The sequence below is a fragment of the Myotis nattereri genome, assembly GCF_964212035.1.
Source record: "Myotis nattereri genome assembly, chromosome: 2".
NCBI classification, from domain to species: domain Eukaryota; kingdom Metazoa; phylum Chordata; class Mammalia; order Chiroptera; family Vespertilionidae; genus Myotis; species Myotis nattereri.
Window position 1 is genome coordinate 17,517,601 of NC_138076.1, and position 27,605 is coordinate 17,545,205.

Sequence of the window (27,605 nt, forward strand, 5' to 3'; positions counted from 1 at the left end):
AAAAGGCGCTCAAGAGCCATAAGAGATTAGAAAGCCCAGGCCATTGTGAGAAAGGATGGGAGAGGAAGCGCCAAAATTAGATGGACTCAGCCCTTTGACTTCATGGGATATGTTGCCCAGGGCGGCACCTTCCCTGTGAGTTCTTCCTTGATCTGGAGACCCTCCCGACCTGGACTCCCCTTGGTTCTGCCACATCGACCCTAGAGGTGGTGGAACTCTCATCTGGTACCAGAGAGGTCCTTGTGCTCAGCCCCACTTCCTGTTCCGAGTCATTCCCAGTGCGAGCGTGGGTTCTGTATCCTAAAGACTCATGGACAGACATGGTCATTTAAATATCTGTGTCCAATACGAGCATCATAGAACAGACGGGCAGAAGCTCTACAGACCACCTGGTCTGACCATTTTACAGATGAGGAGACAGACCGGAGAAGGTGGGGAGAGTTACCCCAATCGCGAGTGGCTCTGCCATGACGAGCCAGGTCCCCCGCCTCCCGGCCCGGCTCTTCCTGCCGCCGTGCTGGCTCATCAGGCTTACTCTCTGATGGAGTTTAAAAAAGCCTCACTCCAGTGACTCCTTGGATCTTTCTCTTCTAAGTAGATAAGAAGCCTCTACGAAGAGACTTGGAGGCAAAGTCAAGGGAATCAGAACTTAAGCTTCACCAAAGGGCCTAAGAGAGTTGTTATTACCTGGAGGTAGAGACCGGCACGGAGCATCTAGTTGCTAATTCCGTTTTGTTTTGGAGATCTTATTACATGTCTTTGGAGAAGCTTTTAAATTATTTTGCTTTTCTCAGCAATGTTGTGCTCTGTTTTGAGACATGGATTTTTTTTTTCTTCTAGTGTTTCTGTCCTGAGGCAAAGCCCAACACACCTGTCTTTTGTCCACTTCTCCAGCAAATTAGATTTGTCTCTGGGAATGTGTTTGTAACGTATCAGCCTACTGCAGACCAGCAGAGGGAGCTCCCAGGCTGAATTCGCTTGTTAGCAATCCCCCCCCACCCACCCACCCCACCCCCTACAAAACTATTTCTTGGTAACATTTGAGAAAATTCAATAAAAATTTTAATCAGACCAAAAACAATCTCAAGTAGACTGCAGCGTTTTGTTTTCATGATGATGGGATTTTGGAGCTAAGATGTTACCTCTGGCTGAGATTGTGGGAGAAGTGGGTCCAGTGACTCGAAGTGTACATTCTGTGGGAGGAGGAGGAGGAGCCTCTGGGGGTGAGGCAGCCAGATCTGGGGCCTCACTGCCGCCGCTTCCATCTTCTCGGGCCCCAAACCCTCAAAGGCTGTGTATTGGAAGGTTCTCACTCTAGCATCAGGGGTCACATCTACTGGGACACCTGGCTCCAGCAAGATGGTGTGTGTCGCTGGTGGAAGCCTGTTTGAAGCAAGCAGTGTGTTTTCCGGTTATCCACCCTGGTCCAGGAGGAGGACGACCCAGGAGACGGGAGTTGTCATGGAAAAGGAGTTGCATCACACATCTAGTTCTGCGCACCTTCAGTTCATGGTCTGGTGTCCCCATCTCTAAACTGACATCAAATCCTGCCCTTAAAGAATCGTTGGATGTGATGGTAGGATCGTAGCCTCAGTATTGCTTTATTTTTATTAAGATGGAAAACTGCTTGGTGCAGCAAACATTTGACTTCTGAGAAGATCGTTAATATTTTTAGACGTGATCATCCTGTTGACTTTCAAGGTCATTGGTATTTGAAATTTATCAGCTATATTTTGTGAGTCATTGAACAGGCGAGGGAGGCTTCATTCATGGCGTTCAGGAACGTGATACTCTGCAGAGGACGTCCAGCTGCTCCTGTCACCTCGTGGTCACACATCTCAGCCTGTCGTCTGGGTTCAATTTCGTTCTTAGTCTTGTTGCTGTTGGGGCAGCAAGAAAGTCAATAAAGCACAGTCCTCACCACATTCCAGAACAATGCCATGTACCCTTGACCAGGGGCATGCTCTTGGGCCAGACCTGTGGCAGGTAAGGGGCTGCGAGAGCAGGTGCTGGTGCTGTTTGTGCTCCAGGGGCCCCTGTGCCTGAGCAGTAGCAGATTTCACAGGCTGCTCTGTGGCTCTGGACTCGGACACGTCACCTGCACGTAAACAAAGGTTTTCAAATCACAACACAGACTTCCCAGGGGCAAGACATGCCCCTTGGGAGATCTCTTATGACACACTGGAAACATTTAAAGGTTAAATCCAAAATAAATACAAAAATGGACCATGGGAAAAGAGACACAGCAAATAGGGAGGCAAGATCGTGAGGGAGAGAGGGCCCAGGCATGGCGTGCAGTGGCCTGCCGGGGTGCCCCACCGCCGCCGCCGTGTCCCGGCGTTTACTGGGCAGCACTGCAGACTCTGAGCACTGCCCTCTGAAACTGTTTTTGAAAACAACAAATGTTATTAAGCATCTTCTCTGTCACTAACGGTGCCCTGTAGAGAATACAGAGGTAAAGGCGACACGCGAACTCTGGTTTGGGATGGGATGTAAGTTAAGCACAGAGACCACGAGCAAGGAGTATCTTGAGAGGCAGGGAGCAGGCAGGTGTGAGCGGCCTCAGGTGAGCACACAGCCCGGCAGCCTGGCAGCTGTGCGCCACGGCCCCGCATCTGTGGGACTTGTAGACGAAGGACTCATTTTCCAGCTCCCCCTCCTGTTCAGAGGCAGCATCCAGTGCTGTAACGTCGGCTGGTCCTGCAGGGGGGCCTGTCATAAAGCCGTCGCTGGGAGCCAGGAGAGTTCAGCACTTCAGCCAACAGCCTCCCAGAGGTGAGGGAGGAGTCCTGAGGTCCGGCCTTACTTCTGAGCATCACATGGTGTCAGCCCTGAACCCGTGTCCTCGTCCTTAAGGCCTGGCTTTCCCAAAGGGGTGTGGTCCTCTTGCCACCCGGGGCTTGACACCGTCCGACGACCACAGCGCTGAAGGACCGCAGAGGTGCCTGGGGCTGTTCTACTCGAGGCTTCCCGTGGTTCAGACATGCATGAAACTATGAATCCTCTGACATTACTTTCTGCCTAAATTTGCAGCTCTGAAGGTCAGACTGCGAGGAGAAAGCACCCTTTGGTGCTCCTGAAGGTGCCAGCTTTGTCTAGTGCCTGGTCATCAAGGGGCATCTCCCTTAACTTCCCTCGGAGATGGGGCAGGTCAGCCAGGCAGTGTGAGCTCAGCTCCCAGTCCGCAGGAGCCCAGAGCCCCTGCCCTTCCCGGCGCCCGGCTGCGGAGCTCCCCGTCGGCCCCAGGCCTTGCAGTTGGTCAGCTCTGGGACCTGATGGAGCAGGTGCCTTAGCCTCAGGGTTCCCGTCCCTGAGAATGAGGGGCCCTCGTGCAAGACTCTTGAAAGAGAGCCCAGCTCATCTAAGGGCTGAGTAACATTAGCCTTTAGGGAGCGTACGAATTTCCAACGAAAAGGGACCCTGGGCCCAGCACCATGAGGCTGTGCTGGTTCAGCACGGAGGACGCTCGCACACCTCGCACACCTCGACGGCACCAGCAGGGCCCCAGAGGCCCGTGGCCGCAGCCCGAGGAAGACCAGAGGTGGGGAGAACGACGGGGACGGAGCAAGGCGAGGAGACGTCTGCCCCCCAGCCAGCAGCGTGGTTGCTGCTGAGTGCGGCACCTACAGGAGGACTTGTCCCGCGGGGGAGTCTGCCCACGGCCAGGCCCCACGCTCCTGCCCGAGGAAAATTCTCCTTCAGGAAATGGATCAAGAGCAGGAAACAGCTGACATCCCAGAGACCAAGCAGTTGGTGTATTTTGCTTTACTCACACCCGCTGGCCCTGAACTTCCCAGCTGCTGCCTTATCTTGCTTTTCTTTCGGAGGCCGGATTAGAGAAAGCCGGCAGGTCGCCACCTTCCTCCCTGGGCTTTCTGGCTTGTTCTTCCTGCGGTTGCCCCCCTCGCTAGGACTCCGCCAGCCTCGTTTCCAGGGGGGTGGAGTTACATCTTGTGCCTTGTAATTCTCCTCACGGTCCTGTGGCTGAACCCCAGGGGATCCACTCCTAGCCCAGCAAATACCTTCTCGTCCTGTCCGTCCCTTCCCCTCTGCTTGGCGTTTGGAGAACTAAGGAAGCGAGAGACATCGGCATCGGCCCAGCCTCGCTGGCCTCATCTCCATCCAGTGTTGCTGGAGTCGTCGTGCCTTTGGCAGAGCTGCGGCTACGGAGGCCAGACTTGCCCACGCTGGGCAGCCTTTGGCAGTACCTGTTCCAAAACAAGTCCATCCCCTGGGTGCCCTGTCCAGCGTCGCTGACCCAGGTGCGAGAACAGCTCACCGTGGACCTGGCCTGACGGGGCAGCAGGGGGCCTCCGTCGGTGCGCCGTCTCCCAGGTTCCTGGGGCAGGTTCCACTTGGTCGTTTGTGAGGCGAAGCTCCTTAGGTCCTTGGTCTGTTCCATGACCTCACTGCCCGTAAAAGCCCACCTCTGAGTCTCAGTGAGCCCGCCTCTGACAGACGGGGACTGTCAACAGAGGCAGGTCTGGCCGTCACAGGATGCGCAGCCCAGTGCAAAGCTCATAGGTCCGCAGGCCTTCACTGCAAAAAGTCCCGTTTTAATGAGGTTTTCCACCCATTCTGCTCACTCTGGGTGGTAGCAGGCTTTTTTAACATTTCCCTGAGCTTCAGTTTCCTCATCTGAACACCTGCTTCAGGGGGTTATTTTGTGGGAAAGAGTACAATGCTTGGCGTAGCCTAGTGATGACTAAAACCGCTCTTTTTGTCAGAGCTTGATGGTGCCTGTGGCTGTGGTGTGTGTGGAGGGGAGGCGCTGCCTCAGGCAGGGGCCGTCCACCCAGGATTTCAGGCCTTGTTTCATAGGAATAGGCACCCAGAGAGCATGCTAACTGCTTTGGCAACAAAGCCAAGGCTGCAAAAAAACTTTGCAATGATAAGACATATCCTTCATAAAAAGAAAGTGAACTTTTCCCTGAAGTTAACCAGTTGTGACAGGGGCAAAAAGGAAAATCAGCTCCAGATGGGATCATGTTTTATTCAGGCTGTGCTGCTGGTGGGGAGGGCCCGGGCTCGGTGAAGACTGGGAAAGGGGACGCCCCAGCTTCAAGCCGCAGCCACGCTGCTCCAAGTTCTTCTCGCTTCACTGAGCTCAGCTCCTGGAGACCTCTAATGGCCCTCAATCGCAAACATAGTTAAAAATTAACAGACTGACACAATTAAATATGGATGACAGGCAACCACGATGGACTTTATCTGACACAGGGTGTTACATGCTTGGGTGCCTCGATCCGAGAGGCGTCTTGCGTGAACTTCTGGGATGTCTGAGCACATTTCACATGCCTGTTTGGAAATAAGAGCCTGGCTTGTGCTCAGGACAGACAGGTTAGAGTCTAAAAGCCCAGAAGAGAAAGTTATCCCCGAGGGCTTATGTTTCATTAGCCAAGCCTCAGCAGGTGCTCACAGGCCTAGGGCCTCGCATTTGGGGTCTAGATCTCGCTCCTGCCCAGGAGAGACCTCAGCAATGTCCTACTATTCAGACTGGGAGGTGGCAGGAGCACAGGGCTGGGCTACAGCGTGGCTTTGTGTATAGTCAGCCAGGGGTAAGATGGTAGATAACCTTTGAACCAATTCATGTAAGACTTGACAATATGCCTAGACAGTGGCAACCCGTTTAATTGCCCGAGGCAAGGACTATTAGGTGCCAGACAAGTAGTGAAGGCTGCTGATGGCACTGCATGCCCTCTGTGTCTGTTAGGAAAGGGGCAGAGGGCATTGGGGTTGGGTTGGAAGTTCCCTGACAGAGTGATCGTCAGTGGGCCTCATTTCTTGAAACAAATTCCCAAAGTGTTCCTCCAGTTGGGTGAATGCGGTATTAAAAATGGGGTTGCTATTTAAACGAACCCTATAATTAGTCCCACAAAGAGTTTCATCTTTATTATATTACAAATCATCACTCCAGTCTGTTTGGTGAGCAGAGTTTCTTGGATCAGAGCATGTGTACATCTGGCTTGGTGGCCTTTCCCTCAGCCTGACAACCTTCAGCGGAGTTTGCTGTGGGGCTGACGGGCTTCCTTTGTGGTGTTCAACAGTGGCCGTCCCTAAGCCGAGTGAGGGCAGAGTTGGCTGAGTGTGAGTGGCCGCAGCAGTGGGCTCCAGCCCGCAGCAGTCTCAGGGCCCGCGAGCTTGGTTATGAATGGGGAGCTGGGGAAGCGAGCATGCAGGTACGGCATCCGCACGAGGGAAGGGTAGCTCCTTACAGATTGGACACCCAGGGCGCCGGCCGGCTGGGGACCTTCCAGCTCTGATTAGTGTCGTTAGGATCCACCAAATGCCACCACCAGAAGAGGCCTTCAGGCCAGCATGTCTCCGCGCCCACGGTTACTGCCAGCTGCCACACAGAAAAAGATGCTGTGGTCAGGTAAACTTGGAGAGCCCAGGGTTCGAGCACGCCAAACAGGTTTCTTTATTGTGGAGCTGTCAGCCTTTGCTGTGCAGTGTGTGTGGACCTGCCGAGGGGAGACTGTTTCTCCCAAACCTGTTTGCACAGCATCTGCCGGTCGGCTTCTGGCCACACGTTTGCAAACCTCATTCCAGAACGTGTGTCTCTCAATCTGGAGCACGTGCATCGTTGTTGCCTGGGGAGCTTGTTAAATGCAGGTGCTTGGGCCACTCCCCTAGTTCCTGCATTTCTGACATGTTCTCGGGGATGCTGATGGTCTGCGTACCACACTTTGAGAACCACAGAGGAGAAGACAGCTAAAGCCAGAGGCATTAATAATGGCTACCGTAATTGTGCCCAGGACCTGGGACGCACTTCTGGTGATTATCTCTAAAGGCAAGGGTGACGATGGGAGTCAGTCGCTGGAGAGGGGACAGTACAGTGCAAACAGTGACCCCTGTGGCGGGTGGGGGTGGGGGGACTGGCAGGGGCTCCCCCTGGAGGCCAGCCAGGGCCTTCCTGTCCTTGGCAGCACTGTTGGGACAGTGACATCTGTGTGTATTTAGTTCTCTGGGCCTTGGTGTCCTTATCTATAAATGGAAGAGGATGGAAATTATTTTTATGGGTACTTACTACTTTTTCTAGCATTCCACTTTATTTTTGCCTGGTTTTTTGTTGTTGTTTTTTGCTGGCTGCTCTCCTTTCACCAGTCACAGGAGCTGGTACACGCCGAGGCGTGGGAGACCGCAGTGTGCCCGTTCTAGGGGAGCGTTTCTGAGGAATGTGATGGTAGAACCCAGGCAGCGTGGCCCCTGGATTGTCCTGGTAATGACTGTTACTGCATCGAGTTCCAGTGGAGAAGTGTCCCAGAGCCTTCATGCCGCTTACTCACTTGGGGATGTCACAACCTTGCGATGTGCTTAGAGTCTCTGCACAGAAGGAATAATCGGTGCCAGGCTGGGCTATAGATATTATGTTAGAGGTTCTTGCAAGGACTTCTGAAGCCCCTGGAAGCATATGCAGGATTGTGAGTGGGAGTTTTTCCGCAGACGGACCATTGCTGTGCATGGAAGGTCAACCGTGTAGACTCAGTCCCTGCTGAACTGTGGGTGGAGCAGGAGTCAGGGAAGTGTGGGTGTCCCAGTGTCTGTGGTGCACCCAAAGCAGCCCCTAGACCAGTGATGGCGAACCTATGACACGCGTGTCTGCAGTGACACACGAACTCATTTTTTTGGTTGATATTTCTTTGTTAAATGGCATTTAAATATATAAAATAAATATCAAAAATATGTCTTTGTTTTCCTATGGTTGCAAATATCAAAAAATGTCTATATGTGACACGGCACCAGAGTTAAGTTAGGGTTTTTCAAAATGCTGACACGCCGAGCTCAGAAGGTTCGCCATCACTGCCCCAGACAGTGGGCAGAAGTGGCCACCAGCACCCTGGGGCCGAAACCACAGGAGAACAAGCAGCCCAAGCGGGTGTAAGGGTTAAACCTTCTCGTCCCTCAGAGGACAGCAGTGAGTAGCACAGCACAGTTTGTTCACCTGGGTCAGCCCTGCACCCCATTTCTCCCCATGAGCCCTGCTGCCTCTGAAACATGGATGTCGGCCCTGGGAACACTGCCCTCTGCTGGAAGGTGGAAGAGGAGGCAGGCTTGGGTGGTGAGAAGAGCCTGCGGCACAAGAGTGATGAATTTCAAGGCCTGTCTTTACTCCTTTCGCCTCCACGTGCCCCTGAGAACTGGCCAGCAGGCCAGCGTCACCTCGGCTCTGCTGAGCACAGCTTTCCCCGGACCCCACAGCTCGAAGCAGCCTGCTTGTCACCCTGGAGGCTCGGGGCTTCCAGCCCAGGCTGGCGTAGCGCTGGTCCCACCACTGCAGGCCCGGCGTGTCTGAGAATGAAAGCGGTGCTGTGTGGGTGGAAGGGACCAGAGTGCGAGAGGCTGTCAGAGAGGCTGGCGTGGGTGCGTGGAGATGAGGGCTCCCTTCCCGCAGCCGCCTGCACTGAACCGGTCATGCCACCCACTGCGGCTCCTGTCTCCTCTGAAGCACCATCGTGTCTTGGCCTCGTGGGTTGGCACCCCGGGCCCACACCCAGGCAGCACCAGTCGTCACGCGCTCCCCCGGCCCAGGTGCACACAGACCCCGCCCCCTTCCACTGTGTTTAGGTTCCCAGCCCTTCACCTGCCGCAGGGCTGTGCCCCCACCCACCCTTTACCACCTGTCTCAGGAAGGCAGCTCAGCCCTGCCCTTTGCTTAGGGAGCAAGTGGATCAGACGCACAAAGCCGTACGCCATGGGTAGGTAACGCGTTTTCTCTGTGTCTCTGTCTTCCTCTCCCCTCCGGTCCTCCTGCCGCCCACATTGCCCCGCTTCCTTTCCCTCCTTTGCTCTGTGTACACCCCTAAGTTCCCAAAATGACGTGTTCTTTAGCCTACCTGAGGCAGTTTCTGGGCCCTCATTCCCTTCATTGCCCCGTGCGTGGAAGTGACTCTGGCCCTGCCTTAAATGAGCTTCAGCGCCTGCTGGAGGCCCCTGAGGGAGGGAGCTCTGCCCTCTCACAGTATGGGGGGGCGCGGGGGTCCCAGTCGAGCTGCTCCTCTGATTTCTAGTCAACGTGCTGTGGTCCCTCAGGATCGCTAAGCACAGCTGGCCTGAGGGGTTCCCCGAGGTGTAGGCAGAGCTGAATGCGTGAACAGTGCTTTTAAGTCCATTTCCCGAGTGAGTGAGACCGGATCCTCTGCCCAGCTTGGGAGAGTGTCCCCGAGAGCAGCACTGACAGCCAGGCAGGAAACCACCGCTCTGGGGGGAGGCCCGTGGGTGGGAGTGTGGAAGGAAACGCCAAGGACTTTGTGGGGACCAGGGCAAAAGGTGGGGCGACTGTTGTGGGCTTTGCGAGGACCCATTCTTAGACAGCTTCAGAACAAAATCAGGAGAGCTGGTGAGCCTGAATCCACTGGCCCATGACCACGGGCACCGTTCAGAATACCCAGGACTCAGCTGGTTTCCTGCCTTGTAGAAGCAGGGAGGACGAGGCGGCAGGTCTCAGCAATCCCGCGGAGCCCCTGGCTTCTGCGGTTGCCTCCCAGGCCCCAGCCCCCTGCACCCCCATGGCAGCCAGTGCTGCTGCACCTGCCCATGGCGTGGAGATCAGACGCCATGTGAAGAAGGGTTTCTGAGCGAAAGGCGCTGTATTAAACCACGGGAGTAGATCTGTCAGGGTTACATTCTGCCCAGCATCACATTCTATTCTGGAAACGTTTTCAGGTGAAACGGTTTGGGCCAGACCCAGGTAACATTGGAGGGTGTCACCTCCAAGGGGCACCCAGCCCTCTTCTTGGCACTCCCCCCACCCCAACCCCATGTTATACTTGGCTCTGCCACCACTGCTCCCAGCAGGGCCTGCTTCAGGTGAAGGAAGGCCGTCCCTCCTCAGTGCAAACAGAGCAGCGGCAAACAGACCCTCTTCCCTCTGTCCAAAGGCTTAGGGACAAAACTGACATGGCCAAAAGATGGGTGTTTGTTAAAGCCAAAGTACACTTGCCCTTTTGTTTGCTTTTTTAACATTTTCCTCAGGACAGGACCAGGAACGTCCTGCCAAGAGGACAAAGCCTCATTCGATCCATTTGTTTGGGGTTGGCCTTCCTCTTTGGAAACTTAATGGAATTGGGCTGCGGGTCCCTCTGGACAGAAGGCATAGGGTGCCCGACACCCACAGTGCCAAGAAGCCAGACCCCCTTTCTAAAAGAACAGGAACAGAACCCGCAGCCCTGGCCTGACCACTGGCTCGATGGTGTCATGACCTATCCTTTCTTCATCGGAGCAGGGCCACATGCTCTGAGGGAGCCGTGAGCAGCCTGTCCTGCAGCCCAGGCGCTGCTGCGTGTGGGGAGGGGGCCACTGGGCCAGACTTCAGCTCCCACCCTCTTATTTCTGAAAGAGGGTCGGGGCTCCTTGACATGGTGTTCTCCTGCGAGCTCGGCCTCTGCATTCACAGAGGCGTGTAGGAAGTCTCTTGGGGGAGAAGTGCCATGAGCGGGTGAGTGGGCGCCTCCATGGAGCAGAGGGTGGAGCCCAGCAGGACACTCTGACCCTGAGCAGCGAGACGGCAGCCGGGGGCCCTGGTTTACCGCCTTCTCCCACCTCTCTCTCCAGATGCGCTGGCTCCCTCCCTCCGAGGCTACGTCTCAGGGCTGGAAGTCCCGTCAGTTCTGCTGAATACACGTGAGTACTCGCTTCCCGTGGCAGCCGGGACCTGTGCCGGAACATGGGCAGCTCTCGCCCTCCTGGGCTCCCCCACCTCCCGCACTGGAGGAACTCCGTGGCAGTGCGTCCTTCCACGAGACTGCCCCTGGGGTCGAGGGAGACGTAGGGATGCTCCTCTGAGTCTAACCTGAAGCCCGAGCCTGGCCTCCCACGTCGTCATGCTGGTTCGGAAGGACAGGTGTCGGGGTTTCACTGTCACTGTAGCTCGCCTGCTGCCAGCCCCACACAAACCCTCTTCCTGTGAAGGCATAAGTCATCTAAAATTTACAGTGAGCCCTAGCCGGTTGCTCAGTGGTTAGAGCATCGCCCTGCAGACTGAAGGGTCCAGGGTTCGATTCTGGTCACGTGCCTACCTCGGTTGCAGGCTCAATACCAAGCCTCGGAGACAACCAGTCGATGTTTCTTTCTCCCCCTTCCACTCTCTCTTTTTAAAAAAATAAATGGAAAAGGTATCCTCAGATGAGGATTAAAAAAAAACCTTTTTACAGTGATTCATCATGGGCGTCTTAGACTTTATCAGCAGTAACTTCCCCTCGTGCACCTGTGAATAGTACAGCTTCAGATAATGTGTGTACAGTCTCCCCAGGCTGAGACCCAAGAAAGAAGCTGACAACTTCAGCATTGTGTCTGATTTTTTTAAAACGTTTTTATTGATTTCAGAGAGGGAGATATAGAAACATCAGTGATGAGTGAGAATCATTGATCGGCTGCCTCTTGCATGCCCCACACTGTTGATCGAACCCACAACCCAGGCATGTGCCCTTGACTGGAATTGAACCCACTACCCTTCAGTCCACAGGCAGACGCTCTATCCACTGACCCAAACCAAATAGGGTGCGTCTAATTTATTAAGAGAGCTTACATATGAGGCATCTCTTGGATGGTGGCAAGACCGCGGATATCCTGTGGGCCACAGGGTGGGCCCTAAAGAAGTATATAGAACAAGGCAGGCTGGATGGGGGGACTGGTGTGACCACCCCCAAATAAAGGAGCCTGTCCCAGGAGCGGCTGTGGGGCCTGGGGAGGGTCGGAGGGTCGGTCGGACAGTCTGAGGGGAGGGGATGTGCCAGGAGGTGGTCTCTGTGCTGGCCTGGATCTAGCGTGTGGGGGGGCAGCAGAGGCTGGGTTCTGGAACAGCCTCTCCTCCCCAGCTCTAGGCTCTGAAATGCCTGATGTTTGTCCTGAAGGCAGGCACTGGGCTTTCCTGAAAGCTGCTTATCTTGATGGAAACAGTATCCTAAATTGTCATCTTTGTGCTGTTTTATCTTAGGCCTAACGTTGCTTCAGAGAACTGCCCAGTGATTTTTTTTCTATAAATGTAGAATTTCTATAAAAATTTTAAATGCCTTTTTAAATTCAGTATCTTGACTGCATTTTTGTTAAGTACAAAGCACTGTCGCTTTGAACCCTAATTTGGTGTGTGAGTTTGGGGAGTCTTCCCTAAAGTAGAGTCTTAAATGGTAGGTTTCTACGGGCAACCTTCCCTTGGTCTGGATTATTCCTTCACAAACAGGAAGAGCAGTGAGACCAGGGATGGACTGGGGAATGCCAGTCCCTATGTCCCTGAGGCTGACCTAGAGGCATGGTCCTTTTCTTGAAAAGCTCCTCTTCTAAGGCAAACACACTTCCCAGTTAAACTGGTGCTCTTCTCCCACCATTAATCCTGGGTGTGTGTGTTAGATCACGTGAGGCCACTGAGCCTGTTAAGAGGTCCATGGGGGGGGAGGGGGGCGGGACTGGCCTCTAGGCCTTGGACTCACAGGGAAAATACTGGGGAAGTGGTGGGGCTGGAGCCGGCGGCCTTATTGGGTCAGCGCCCTCGTCATGAGCAGGAGGAAGAGCTCTGGGCTTCATTTTCCATAGGAAAGGTGCCCTGTTGACATGAGTCTCGGTTGGTGAGTCATGTCACCTGCACGTTTAGCCGGGCCACTTTCCGAGAGCTCGTTTAGGTCAGAAAGAAGGCTTCTTTGTTCTGAAGGAAGGGCCTGGCCAGCCAGGACAGGGATTGGTGATGGGGACGAGAGCATCAGGAATCCCACCAAAGATTTAGCAGAGTGGCCAGTCAGTAGACCCTTACCCGGCAGTCAGGACTCGTTCTCTGGTGGTGAAAGTAAGTAAGTTGGAGGGTGACACTTCTGCTTTAAGACATCGACTTCAATAAGTTAGAATTGTACCTGCCCCAACGTATTCCTCAGTGTAGCCAAAGAAGCAGTCCTGAGGGATCATCGCAGGGGGAGTGCGTAAGTGCATCCAGTGTCAAACAAAGTTAGACTTCTTTACCGAAAGATTCTCGGAGCCTTTGTAATGTGAGCATCGTGAATCTTTAAGATTAGGGAACTCTAGGATGCAGTCTTCCCCAAGTTGAGACCAGGGAACTTTTTTTTTTTTTACACTGAATCTTAGGAAACTAATTTTTTACAAAGAACACACTTTGGGAAACTGCTCTAACCTCTAACCAAAACCTACACCAGTGGCACCCATATACCAGCTGGGCATAAGTAGGTTTACATGTGTTATACGGAAAGTAACCCAATAATTAATAATACAAGAGTAAACTCTGTTTTATGGATTCACAACCATAAACCTACTTTTCCCCACCCGTGTGTGTGTGTGTGTGTGTGTGTGTGTGTGTCTTGGGCCAGTGGTCATCTGTTCTACTTTTCACTTCTCTGTTATGATGGAGATCAAGACAAAAGTTGATGGTATTTGTCCCTAATTCTGAGATTAGGTTCTTATGGGTGTATGTTCAAGTACCCGTTTTAAATGAAATGGCAGTGTTAGTGAATGGCAATTGCATTTTAACTGTCCTTTCTCAGAAAGATAAAGTTAGTAGTCCCTGGTAGATACCCAGGTAGTCTTTATAATATTGAACTATTTTGTGAAATCTAAAAGTTCACTGTTTAGGGGAAACGTTTTCCTCCTGAAAGTACCACTTTTAAGTTTTGAGGTATACTAGTATTTAATTGTCTGTTAAGTCCAGGATTTTCTGAGTTCATGTTCCATATCCGTACACCCATCATTTTTAAACTCAAGTTATGATCCTTAGCCCTTGTTTCTTCATTCAGAAAAGCCTTGATCGTTTGGCCCTGTGGGACCCTCCGTTGCCAGGGTGACATAGGTCTAGCACTGTAGCGTCGTGTAGTTCCAGAAGGCGCTGCTCACGTGCACCCCTCTCTTTTGTGACTGTGTGTTTCTCTCTCAATGTCCAGAGGCTGGTCAGTATTTGTAGAGCTGTCTAGGATGAGATCATTTGAACTTCTGAAGCTCACAAAGAGCTCATACATGTATGCTGAAATGTAGATCTGGCCCTCAGGAGAAGCTGACGGCTGAGAAAGTAATGGCATTAGGAGAGAGGTCAGCGGGACAGAACCTGGAGGTTCACCTAGATGTCGGGGGTCAGGAGATGATGAACAGCGAGGCAAGAGTGGCCAGAGGAGCAGATGAGGCACGGAGCTGGCAAGGCAGTGCTGAGCTGCTTGGTCAGCAGTGTCCACTACAGCAGGACAGTGAGTGAAAGGGCAGAGAACCTTTGAATTTGGCGAGTTGGGCTGGCTAAGGACGGTGGTGGCACAGGGCCTGAGGAAGGATTTTTTTGGAAACTGTATGTAGCCAAAGGGAAGACATGATTATTACGAAGCGGCATGGGTTCCAGCCACAGATCCTGCTGTTCATCTGTATCAGGCTCACCTCCACTGTCCAAGTGGTCCTTCGCCACTGACGATCTGCCAGAAATCTAGAGGTGGCGGCGGCTGCCAGGGGCTGGGGCTGCCCCCGCTTAGGAAGCACAGCGGATGACGCACTGCAGGGTCTGCGTAAAGATGCAGCATCTCCTGGGGAGGCGTTGCTTGTTCTGGGGGCTGGAGAGTGGAGGAGGGAGGCTGCTTAGGAAGGAGGATGGGTAACTGTACTTTCTCTCTGCAGTTGGGTTGGGACTAGTCTCTCATCCCACCTGAGGTTAGACCAGTTCAGTGTGGATCCTCCCCTCAGGCTCCTTCTAGAGCAGTGGTTCTCAACCTTCCTAATGCCACGACCCTTTAATACAGTTCTTCATGTTGTGGTGACCCCCAATTTTATTGTTACAAATTGAACATAATTAAAGCATAGTGATTAATCACAAAAACAATATGTAATTATATCTGTGTTTTCCAATGGTCTTAGGCGACCCACAGGTTAAGAGCCGCTGTTCCAGACTCTTGGCTTAGGTTCCTTCTAAGAGAGCTAGTTATCCAGGCTATGTAATCCTGGGGAAGGTACATCAGAATTGAAAAGTGATGCTGATGAAATCATGGAAACCTTTTACAGCCAAACAGGTATCTCAGAAAAGACAAACGAAGGGTAGGTGCCAACCACATGGCCTTCTGTTCACCGGAGGGGCTATCCTCCCCCAGGGAATGGTGGCACCAGAATAGATGACGAGCAGGAGTGACAACTGGTATCAGACCTTCTGTGCAAGCTGGCTGTCACTTCTGACATGCAGACGGTCAGGATGCTGTCCTTCCAAACCCTCCGCAGTCCTGGGCCTGCTCTGCCCAGAGGTCTTCAAGGATTTTTCATTGACCCTCTTTGACTTGCTATTTCTAAATAGTGACTATCAAAGGAAATAAGCTCTCTATTCTTTAAAAAAAAAACACATATATTATGTGTCTGCTACATGCTAGATATTAAAATGTGCAAAACCAGGCCCATGCCCCAAAGGAGCTTACATTCTAATAGGCAGGAGTCGTGGACACTCGTTTTAGCAAGAAAGGAGAGACACTGTTCAGGGCGCTCCACAGTGAGGTGTGGGCGTTCGAGTGGCATACGTAAGGCTGTCAGAGCGTGGCTGGCACTGGTATTTCTATTTGTTCGGTGTCCTCCTTGATGGATGGTGTTTAGTCAGGTACAAGCTATGTCTGCCCAGCACTAGAGTTTTGCTAATGATCCAGCCTGTGGCGGGGAATCCAGAATACACACTGATTGGAAACGATCCATTTCCCAGGTATGCTGCAGTTGTTAATCACTCCTTACAAGGAATGAGAGTTACACAGCTTTCCTTGTTGGTTATCCAAATGTAATTGGGGGGGGGGGGGGGGGCGCAGAGAGCAGTGTTAGGAGTGGGGGTGGTTCTGGGAGGGGTTTTTTAAGAACTCATGAAAAATTCCCTGGACATGAACCAAGACCACAGCATAGAAATTATAAGCATATGTAGCTACAGCCTCATCAAATTAGAGGGACATGGCAAGAGTAAAGCCAGAATTTGAAGCAGTTTATTCCTTATGTTTAGTTTGGGGCAGGATGGCTTAATCTCTGGCTGTGACGTGAGTGCCCAGGGATGGAGCCCACATCAGGGGAAGCCCAGGTGCTGGAAGTCAAGGCAGAGCTTGGAGCTGAGCTGAGCAGGAACGGTTCTAGGTCTTCACGCGGCCCAGACAGCTGCTGCAGCTCCAGTCACCCTACCTCTCCCTAGAAGGGCCCCGGGCACCATACTCTCTCGATGCAGCGTGCCCAGAAACCAAAGCGGCACTTCATCACCGATTGGCCATTCCCCTTCCTATTAGCCAAGGTCTCCACAGCACGCTTCAGTTCATTAACACGGAGAATCTCCAGTGAACACCTGTAGCGTGTAAGGGGCTGTTCTGGGTGCTGAGGATAGTGAACAGACACAGACAAAACCCTTGCCTTCATGGAGGAGACGGGTAGTAACATACTAAACACCGGTAGGTGGTGAGAGGTGCCAAGGGGAAAAGAGCACAGCAAGTAAGAGGGTAGATGCTATGGGCTGGCCGGCACTTCATTTCACAGGGGGCCGAGGAGTCAGGGTCAGCCTGACACCCTTCGCACTGAGACCCAGTTTCCCCAGATTTACATGGGCTCCGTGCTCAGTACAGACCTCACGGTATTCGAGTTTAGAGAATGATTTCACCTCACTAGTCCTCTTCTTCTGGCCTCCCCTTAGCTAAACCAAAGTAAACAGCTTGAGATACAACAGGCTGAGGTGAGAACTGGGAAGGCCCAGGCAGCCTGTGCAACTCACCCCTCCCTGCCTGCTCATCAGCCCCTTGTGAGCTATAAAGTACGAGCAGGCCTGAGAACCCGTCCTCACTAGGTCCTGTGGTGGGTGCCCCTTCCAGCCACTGCCCAGTCCTCCACGACGTCTGCTAACCACACGGGCACTTACTGAGCTCATCTCCCTGCAAGACTGTTGGGCCCGCCTAATGCGGTCAGAGCTGGGTCCCGCAACTTCTGCCCACGATTTGTTTCCTGTGAGTCTGGCTGGGGGATCTGGGAGACTCCCGAGCATGTGTGATATGCACCAGAGAGGTGCCGGCCTGGTCCCTGGAGAAAGTTCAAAGGGGGCAGCCATGTGTTACGTCCTGGCATTGAGTCTCAGAGCAGCTGCTGGAGAACAGTCACGGTCAGGGCCACCCACGGGAGCTTCTGCCCCGACACACACTTCCTCCGTCTGTCCCAGGGGCTGGCAGTGGGCATTCCAGCGGCCCCTGTGCTCACCGTAAGGCAAACATGAGCACACTCAGGCTTCCCTCCAGGGTCACCTCCCAGGATCTCTGTGCAGCAGAATCTGCCTGTGCATCCTTTCTGCCCACCAGCTGAGCACAGGCAGTGGACACGTGTTGATGTAATAACTGGACAGAGCAGCTGGGTGGCTCCTAACAGTCCTAAGTCATACTGAGAGGAACCTTCAACCTTTCTTAAAGGCAGGCATCCTACCAATGCAGCCTCGGTCAGGCGGCCATGGAGGACCCCCAGGTCCGCTGCTGCTGCTTGGGGGTGCTCCCTCCTTCCCTCCTCCCTCCAGTGCTCTTGGCAAGTTTGGAAAGAGTGAGCGAAGATGGGTACGCTGATAAGTTTGGTTTGCAGGGATGACTTTTTCCTGTCCTGAAATAAACCTTTTACTAGGAAACTAGAATCACATCAACTCATTGTTTATTTTTATAGTGAAATTCTGGGGAAAACATTTCTTAATTCTGACATGTTCTTCAACCTGACCCAGAATCCCAGAGGGGGGTTTCAGTTGGACCCAGAGTGCCACGGGGTCTCCTGAAAAGCCAGCTTCCTGAGCAGGAGGACCTGAGACCTGCAGGGGCACTCAGAGGGTTTGCGCATACATGTGCATGCCTGTGCACAGAGCCGCACCCACAAACAGCCTGTCTGCGAGGGGAGCAGGGCTGACCGGGCTGATATGAGAACTAGTGGCGAAAGGGGCCACTGGGCTTCCTTCCACGGCACCAGGACCTCCTGGAAACCAGCTGGCCCAGAGTCTGCCTGCAGGAAGAGGACCAACAATTTATTATTTGCTCATCTCTGCACCTTATTTCAAAATTCTCAGACCCTAGGGGAACAGAAGGATGTGTTCACAAATGCTTCCTTCTGGGTTCTGTTTTCTGGTAGGTGCTTGGATTAACATTATCACCACAGGGTTCTCCAGAAATGATTGTGTGGCCTTGGGCTGACCAGGGTTGCAACTGGTCTGAAGGCCCTGGTGCTGGGGAGGTTTCGGGCTTTCTTCTCTTTGCGGGGCCTCAGGTCCTGTGCCTTCCCTTAGCAGGGCTTTGGACAGTCCTGGGGATCCAGGCCATGGGGGAGGCAATCCCTGGTGCCCCTCTGCCCCAGGCGATTTACACCCTGGTTCTTGAGTGAACACGAGAACATCGCCCTAAGCACACTTTTCCCAGGTGCTCTTCTCAGACCTCCATGCCAGGTGTCCCTGGGAGCCACATCCACCACCCTGGGCTCTGAAGGTCTTCCCTCCCTCGTACCAGATCCTAAGCTGGCTGTCAGCTTTTCATGCCACAGATACCAGTTCATTCTCAGGCGGCGCTTGTGGCCAGCTCAGTGGCAGAGGCCTTTGGTCCCTTTGCCTTAGACCGGTGGTTCTCAACCTTCTGGCCCTTTAAATACAGTTCCTCATGTTGTGACCCAACCATAAAATTATTTTCGTTGCTACTGTTATGAATCGTAATGTAAATATCTTATATGCAGGATGGTCTTAAGCGACCCCTGTGAAAGGGTCGTTCAACCGCCAAAGGGGTCGTGACCCACAGGTTGAGAACCGCTGCCTTAGATTCTCGGCTCATTGCTCCCAGAATAGAGCAATGAGCTTAAAGGCCCAGGGAACCCTCGCAGCAGGCCAGGCTGTGGGTGGAAACTACTGCACTGTTAGTGGGTTTAATTAATATGTGGTCTCTTTCTCCATCCCAGGTTCCAGGTGTGTGATGGTGGCTGCAATCTGTCTTGTGGGTATTAATGCATCTTCAGTGGTGGCTACTCTTCTCGAGCTGTTCTACAGAACTGGAGCATGCTGGTGAGTGTCGCTGAGCAGGCCCTCGGAGAAGCAGCGTGTGCTGGGGCAGGGCACCCGATGGTGTACTGTAGACCCATATGGCCAGGACCATCACCCAGCATCACCTGGGTGCTACACCTGTCCCAGTGGGAGCTCTAAGTTGGTGTGGAGTGCTCAGGGCCAGCGGTTGGTTCGTCATTATCTCCTCCAGCCATGGCCTGCGTAGGGAGGGCTGTTTCCGCATAGCAACTGAGTTTTGCAAACCCTCAGCGCATTGCCTAGTCGTTCTCACCACAGCCATCCTGGGTGGGGCTGACACTTCAACACCTGCTCATCCAGCAGCAGTACTGAGTGACATATTCCACCGAAGGGAATCACAGCTAGATGAAGTGTTCCCTAAAGCCTTTAACACTTTTTGGGAAATTAACCTTTTTGTCTTTGTTTTTTTTTTAAAAAAAAATTATTTCAGAGAGGAAGGGAGAGTGAGAGGAAAAAACATCAGTGATGAGAGAATCACTGATCAGCTGCCTCCTACACACCCCCTTCAGATCAAACCTGGGACCCTTCAGTCTGAAGGCTGACACTCTATCCACTGAGTCAAACCAGCTAGAGTGGAAATGAACCATTTTGGTGGAAATCTTTTTCGGATGTATGTCTGTTCCTCCCAACTTACTAATCCAATTATATTGATTATAATGCACCCCTTTCTTAGCGACTGAGGGACATTTTTATGAGCCTCTTCAGAAACAGGGTGAATGCCCTTGGGCATAACTGAATGATCCGGGATTCTCACTGAATCCTCCAGACTTTTCTAGTGGGTGATCATTTTGGAGATCTGTCTGTGATTTTAGTCAATACCAGTTGTCACTCCTCAGTTCATCTATTTCTGGCAGTACGTGGTCTTAAAACAATGACATGGCATTCAAGACGACTTGCCCACCCGTCTCTCTGGCAAGCTTGGCCTCGAACAGCAGGAGTGCCAGGGACAGGCTGACAGCGGTTATGTCTCAGCCCAAATAAGGTGGCAAATTTCATCCCTGCGAGGGGCCTCTATAGATGAGTCAGAAAAGGGGCAAGATTCCTGCTAAGGACAGAGAACCAGGCAGTTCTGGCCACGGAGGTCATTACCACATTTCTGGCGCTTAAGTAACTTCGTGTTCAGAACAGTACCATTCAGTGCCTGTCCAGCAGCCTGCACTTGGGGTCTTTTTCCATTGACGTTTGTTTCTCACACTAACCAAACTTACCCATGTTTTTCCACATGACAGGGCACTAGTGTTATCCATCCCACTAATTCCACAGCCAATTTATTAGGTTTTCCGACTGTTGGAGTAACAATGCCTACGATATTGTTAATGATATTATCACTTAGCAAAGCTTCTTTAAAAGACAAGATTTTGTTTTTCCCCCTCCTCTGGGGAAGCTTAAAGGCCAGTTAAAAGCCACCTATACAATTTTTTGGAAGCAGGTTAGAATTTTTTTTCTAAGTGCAGTAAATGAAACCAAATACCAGTAACGCGGGGGCCATGCAGATGAGGCCAGTCAGGAGGCTGCAGCAGCTGAAGTGTGTGGTGACTTCATGCAGACATCGGGAGGGCCCGTGAAGAGAGGAAGATAGGACGTGGGGGAGAACTGGGGCTTGGTCCTGGTTGGGCAGCTAAGAGTCAAGCTGCAAATATACCTGAAATAGTGGGGCAGGCAAGCCAGCATGCACCAGGTGGGGAGGGGATACCTTCGGCAACAGCCACATTCAAGCTGGGCTCTGGGCTCACCGGTTCCTGGGCCATCCGGGTGTTACACGAACAAGCCTGGCAGAGGCTTTCCTCCCACCAAATCTGAAGTTGGAGGACACTCTGTAAGGCCCGTCCAGCCTTAGAGCAGGTAGGCTTGGGCTGGGCAGCTTGCTCGTTACTGTGGCCTCTAACTACAGGGACTGTTCCCCTGGAGATTATAGAGTGTGCGTGCACCTTTTTAAATGTTAACTAGTCTTTTTATTACAAATTAATGTTAGCATTTGAATTTTTATAAATCAAGCTGACAAGTATAAAATGAAAACTAAATCACTCATTTAAAACTTTTGTCATATATGCCATATTTATTGAGTTGGATGGAGGGAAATATTCCTTATCTTTTTGTAAAAATGAGTAAATTTAGAGAAACTCTGGCGGGGGAGGGGGAAATCATTGGTAAGTCAGGTACAGATGGTCCCTGCCTTATGGTTTGGAAGCGATATGCACTCAGTAGAAATCTTACTTCAGATTCTGAATGCTGATCTTTTCCTGCGCTAGCGATGCGGCACGACACGCCCCGGATGCTGGCGGTCATCTACCAATTGTGAGGGAAAGCCACTGATGCTCTCCAGTGTGCAGCCAGCATCCTTTGGGTGTAAATTACATGAGATATCGAACACTTCGTTATTTTTTTCAACTACAGTTGACATACAGTATTATATTCGTTTCAGGTGTGCAACACAGTAAGATTTATATACTACATTATGAAATAATCACTCCAATAACTCTAATACCCATCTAACACCATAGTTGACAATACTGACTGTATTCTCTATGCTGTAGTTTACATCCCCATGACTATTTTATAACTATTTGTACTTAATCCCTATGTATCTGAGTATGTTTGTCCATTTATTCTTTAATTCCACATGTAGGTGAAATCATGGCATTTGTCTTTCTCTGACTTTTTTCACTTAGCATAATACCCTCTAGGTCCATCCACATTGTCACAGATGGTAAGATTTCATTCTTTTTTTGTGGCTGAGTAATATTCCATTGTATATATGCATCCTCTTTATCCACTTATCTATTGATGGACACTTAAATTGCTTTCCCATCTTGGCTATTGTAACTAATGCTATAATGAACACAGGGATGCATATCTTTTCAAATTAGTGTTTTTGGATTTCTTAAGTGCAGTTGCTGGGTTGTAGGATAGTTTATTTTTTGAGGAACCCCCATACTGCTTTCCACAGTGGCTGCACCAATCTGCACTCCCACCAATAGTGCAAGAGAGTTCCCTGTTCTCCACATTCTGGCCAATACTTGTTGCTTGCTGGTTTATTGATGGTAGCCATTCTGACAGGTGTGAGGTCATATCTCATTGTGGTTTTAATTTGCATCTCTCTGATTAGTGACATTGAGCATCTTTTCTTATGTCTATTGGCCATCTTCAGGTCCTCTGCCCATTTTTCAATAAGATTGTTAAGATGTACAAGTTCCTTATATTTTAGATATTAACACCTTATCGGATGTCTCATTGGTAAATATCTTCTTCCATTCAGTAGGCTGTGTTTTCATTTTGTTGGTTAGCTCGGTGCAGAAATTTGTGTCTGATGTAGTCCCATCTGTTTATTCTTTACTTTTACCTTGCCCAAGAAGATATATCCAAAAAAATACTGCTAAGGGAGATCTGCCTTTGCTTTTTTCTTCTAGGACTTTTTTGGTTTGAAGTCAATCTACTTTACTATAAAGTAGGCTTTATATTAGATGATTTTGCCCAACTAAAGTCTAATGTAAATGCTCTGAGCACATTTTAAGGCAGGCTAAGCTATGGTGTTAGGCATTACATGTATTTTCAATGGATTTATTGGCACGTAACCCCATCATAAGTCCAGGAGTGTCTGTATATGTAGGTGGATTGGGAGGAAATAGAGAAAATTTTCTTATTGCTGGGAGAAAAGGCTCACAAGGCACTTGTACAGATTCCAACTTACCAAGGAGAAAGTTGAGTCAGCTGCCTCCAAGGACTGACACACATTGATCAAGGACAACTGAAATTAAATGTTTTGGAGTTGTACAGTGTTCTTACGATACCAGGAGACATTCTCCATTGTCTTCACACCTGTGCTTGCTTCCCTGTTTATCCCGTCACACGCATGCTGGAGATGAAGCCCTTTCAGGCCGGACTGAGAGGAGGCTGCTCTCTAAACAGAGCCTGGCCCTCTCCCCCTCGGTGCCCTGTGTTCTCAGATGTCTTTGCATTCTGTTTAAAATGTCCTTGTTAATACATTCCAAGGTTTGAACTCCATTCCCAGCAAAACCCCTTCCTTGTTTACAGGGACTGAAATAGCCACATTTTGACCTTCTGTTCAGTCTGGGAACATCTATGGCCACGGGGACACATTCTTTTCCCATGTGAGAATTACATTTACACAACACAGTTATGGAAAGAAAAGCTCAGGAAATTAATAGACTCGCATCCCTCTCTTCTAGATTTTTCACTTCAAAGGATCAACCAGAATTAAGTAGGAACTCCTCTTTCTTCCTGCTCAGAGCCCAACATGGTCCCTAGGCATTTATCAAGACTAGGGGGCCAAGTTTCAGGGCGATGGTCCATCATTCCTGTCTCATTTTTCATGTAGTCTGAGTGTTTGAATTATGGCTATATGCAAGTGATTACATCTGGGGCGAGGGAAAGAGGAAATAGTTTTAGGGAGGAAAATTTCCAAGATAATCCTTGTAAAAACCAAGTAAGTGGCCTGGATAGTGAGATCTCTGAGAGGAGAAAGCCCTGCAGGCCAAGTGACCAGAAAGGCTGGAGGACCTGGGGCTTATACTGAGTTTGGAAAGATAGTAGGGTTGTAGGGGGCAATTGGACAGAAGAGAGGAAGTAGGAATAGGAACAAGCTTTTAAGGGCCTTGGGTCATGGGGGAGGTATTGGAGAGAACTGAGGGGAGGAGGGGGTGTGTTTTAGGAATCATGGTCATCTTCTTGCTGCCCACAGCAAAGTGGATGTAGAATCATGTTAGAAACACACACCAGGAAAGGTGAGCCCATGATGGTGATGTGAGAAGTGAAAGAATGACCCGAGAGAGCAGGGCTGTGTCAGGGACAAGGACACATAGGGAGAGGGGTCAGGAGCTATGTTAAGGTAAGGCTTGGCAAGTCTTGAGTTTAGACATACTGCTTTTGAGGTCATGGCAGAAATGTTAGGGGCTGAGATGATAGGAACCCATTTGCCCAAAAATGGTTGTGAGCTCCCCCAGAGAAAGCAGAAGTAGGCCAGCCAGGCCCTTACCACACACAGCCAAGGGCTGGAGCAGATGCAGGGATGAATGCAGCCCGATGTTCCTTTGCCTGTTCATTCAGTCCCTGAAAGCAGTGTGGCAGCGTTGGCTTCAGACCCTCGGTCTCAGTGCTCTGTCACCACATCCAGTTTTGGCCACTTTCCCAAGATGGCCCTCTCCAAGCCATGCTCTTTAAGAGGCCGTTGGCAGCGTGCAGGCCCCTCCGGTTCCGAGAGTTTAAGGGCAGCCAAGTGCCTTCCCCTGTGAATTGTCCCAAAGTACGAACAGCCGTAGAGTGACTGTTGTTCCTCAGAAACGGCTTCCTGGAACCAGCACACACAGCTTGGGCTCCTGGCACATGGTCAATCTGGGATGACGTGGAAGGTGTCATTCCAGGCCCGAAAAGACAAGAATGTGGGGGGAGGAAGCTGACCTGAATCAGTTCCTCAAGCTGGTTTGCCGCCTCTGTTGGTTTGTGGGGACTGGGGTGGGGGCCTCTTCACACTTGAGGGAAGGGTGTGGGTTCATTGGAAAAGTCAGCTAGTACAGCCTCAAAGGTGATGCTTGCTTCATAAGCCCCCTGCAGCCCTACCCCATGGAAAGATGCCCCCAGCCCAGGCACTCTCTCTCCTGCCACCCACCTAGATGGTGGGAAATCAGAGTCTAGCAGAAGAAATGTAGCTTTCAAGAGGGGGTCCTGCTGGCCCTGCTCACTAAGCATCACAGGACACGTTTACCTACACCAGCGACGGGGCGTGAACAGACCTGGGCACCATCTGCCGAGCAGGGGCTGCTCCCATTATTGTGTTTGACCAGGGGAAGCAAGAGTCAGAAAGTGAGACTTCCTGAAGGTGCACGCTGCTAACTGCTGGACACATGCTTCTGTGTCAGAGAATTCTGCTGAGAAAGTAAAGGGGGCAGGCAGGAGCTAGGGGCCACTGAGGTACTGATATTGGGTTTTCTGACTTGTGGCTCATTATTAGTTCAACTCACTTGTGCTGTCATCGACAAACCTGGCTGTGACAGGACTGACCGGCACTGGACAAACCTGGTTTGGGAAGGAGTATGTACCAAAATATGTTTCTAATTTCAGGATTTACTGCTACATATATATTTTCCCAAATAAGTCTAACTTAGGACAATTATATGGGTTTTCAATAATGATGCTATTTTCGTTATAGCCTCCTCCCACTCACAAACAAGCATTTCCTGTACAAAATTCCAGTTATACTGATTTACGCCTACATACACTTTTTCTACAACCACAAATTTATGAGTCTGACATGCTGGTAAGATGGCAAGAAAACAAGGTACTTGGAGAGAGAAAATTAAAATGACAGAATAACCACAGAGTTTCACAATGCAGCGTCAACACTATTAACTAAATCAAGACACAGAGGAGCTAAGATACACTTCAGAACATCCTGGGCCAGAGGAGGCTCTGCCAGCAGCAGTCGAAGGACTCAATGATCAATGATTGTTCCAAGGCCCCACAAAGCAAGACAAGTATGAGCATTTCCTTGCAACTGCAGGGGAAGGAGGTATTGGGAATTTCTAATAAGAGATAAATGGAAATTAAATATACTCCCTACGTATCTAAGGTTACACACCAATACTCTTGTGTCTTTACTTGGTGAGTCAGTAAATATATTGCAAGCTGACACACACACCTTTTCGCAGAGAATCACCAAGAATTTCCCCAGGTGAAAGTTTCATGAATTCTATCAACAGGTGTCTCCAAGCACAGCCCCGCAGCAGGCAGGAGGAATTACTACACACCTTTGGGACCTGCTTTCCTCACACGTTCCTTTCTCTTTCAGGCTTGAAAAAACCTTGCCCAGTTTTGATCCCTTCAAGACTTTGCCACAGCCTCTATCACACATCTGTTTTTCTTGAAGAAAAAAATATAATAAAAATGTTTTACTCTTTTACACTGTATAATTTTAAGAAATAGTGTGTTATTTGTGAATGCATGGTCTGACGGACATTTCTGTACAGTGTTGAGATATTTTCAAATGAAACATAAAAGATGTCAACAATAAACCAAGAGTGAGTATTTTTATACCAAACATTGAAATATGATAGGATGATCTTACACTGGGTTGGATCACAATTTTTGTTCTTGACTTCTGAATGCCTGTAATTAAAAAATATCTATTTTTTCTCTAGAATAGCTGCATGTTTGAGGCATGTTTTTAAATATGAACATTTCCAGAATCTCATGTGAATGTATAGAAATCTGTGCCTGGCCTGAGTCCAGAGTGAATGAGAAATGTGGAGTTATTAGATGTTAGAAACAGAGATGTGCTGTCTGCAGTACAAGGTGTGCGCTGGCAGGTCTAGGATATCTTGCAACATCATCGCAAGCCTCCTCGAGCTGCTACCATGGTGACATGCTCACAGCTGTGGGCAAAGAAGCCTTTCCCTGATCAGAGGGGCCCTTAGAAAACCCTGGCAGCTCCAGAGGTAACACAGTCCGTCTCACTGAGAGGGAAACCTTGGCTCTGGGAGGCCAGTGCTGCCTCAGGAAGCTGGCTTTGCCCATCCTGCATAGCTGCAGTGGGCAGCTCATGTCTCCTAAGTGATATTGCAAAATACTGGCTGAGCTGGTGCTGGTAGCACCATGCCAATGAGCCATTCCAAACATGATCTTAAACCCTATGCACTCACTGGGGTGCTTGCACCACACCAGCCCATGGAGATGGGGCAGCCAGTGGGCATTTGCTGCTTCAAGACTTCTTCAAAACCAAAGTTAGTCTTGCATTGTAAGCTGACACATTTCCAGAGTCTTGACAGCTCAGTCTCCCCTCATAGAAGAACCAAGTGTAAAAATATATATTGACCTAAGAATTTCAACTGCTGATATGCCAAAACGTGATCATAATCTTTCTTAACTGACCTGCTCACGTTGTGCTACAGATTTCAATGTTTTAATGATTATATGGTTGGGTTAGGGTTTGTTTCATTGTTTTCCATTAGAAATAAACATGTCAAGAAGCTTTTAAAGGTCATCACACAAAAAACAAGAAGGACCAGGAAAGAGGCCTCTTACCTTCATAGATGAGGCCAAGGGCAGTGACAGCAGCATGGGCGGCTGTGTTCAAGCCCTGGATGCCTTCAGCACGCCTGGCTCTCGGTGAGACTTCTACACTTGTTTCTAAGGAAAGCAGCAACTTTCACACTATTATGCTTTTATACACTGTTTAAAGGTACTTTTCTATTGTCATTTTAAAAATAAAGTGCTTATCTCGGCTGTCACACCATTGTTTGGCAAATTTCTTTTTACAAGATTAACCAAGAGCAAACCACACTGCAGGCCAGGGTCCGGCAGACAGATTTCTTTACCCCTTTTAAGAGAAAACAGGGCTGGGAGAGCCAGATAATAACCACCACAGAGGCTCTACTGTGGGCATGTGGTGAGCGACACTGATACCTTAGGCCACGGCCCTTCCTGACCTGCTGGAGACGCTCCTGGTAAATTCACAACCTCTTTATTGATGCCTTACTGACTCCACATCCACCTAAGCCTACGAAACTTAGCTCCAGATTATCTGAAATCTGTAGTCATTTTATGGTGCCTGCTAACTTAAAATATAATTGATAACCAAGCATTGATAGCCAAAATAATAAAAGCATTT

At 50.4% G+C, this 27,605-nt stretch overlaps 2 protein-coding genes across 3 annotated transcripts in view; one reads left to right on the forward strand and one right to left on the reverse strand.

Moving 5' to 3' along the window:
* The window catches only part of RBPMS (RNA binding protein, mRNA processing factor), a 179,917-nt gene extending 152,693 nt beyond the window's left edge, over window positions 1-27,224 (forward strand). The window contains exons 7-9 of one of the 2 annotated variants that reach the window (XR_013995515.1): window positions 10,555-10,623; window positions 18,865-18,967; window positions 25,788-27,224. Coding sequence is in view for 1 of the 2 variants with exons in the window: in XM_081083046.1 (XP_080939172.1) it covers window positions 841-972 (132 nt within the window). In the remaining variant the exon portion in view is untranslated. Of the gene's footprint in view, window positions 1-840; window positions 1,074-10,554; window positions 10,624-18,864; window positions 18,968-25,787 lie in introns of those variants that run through there. The other variant, XM_081083046.1, reaches the window with a different exon arrangement.
* Window positions 846-27,605, reverse strand: part of GTF2E2 (general transcription factor IIE subunit 2) — a 95,828-nt gene continuing 69,068 nt past the window's right edge. Inside the window, exon 9 of the mRNA XM_081083045.1 lies at window positions 846-2,098. The gene's annotated coding sequence lies outside the window, so the exon portion shown is untranslated. The remainder of the gene's footprint in view (window positions 2,099-27,605) is intronic.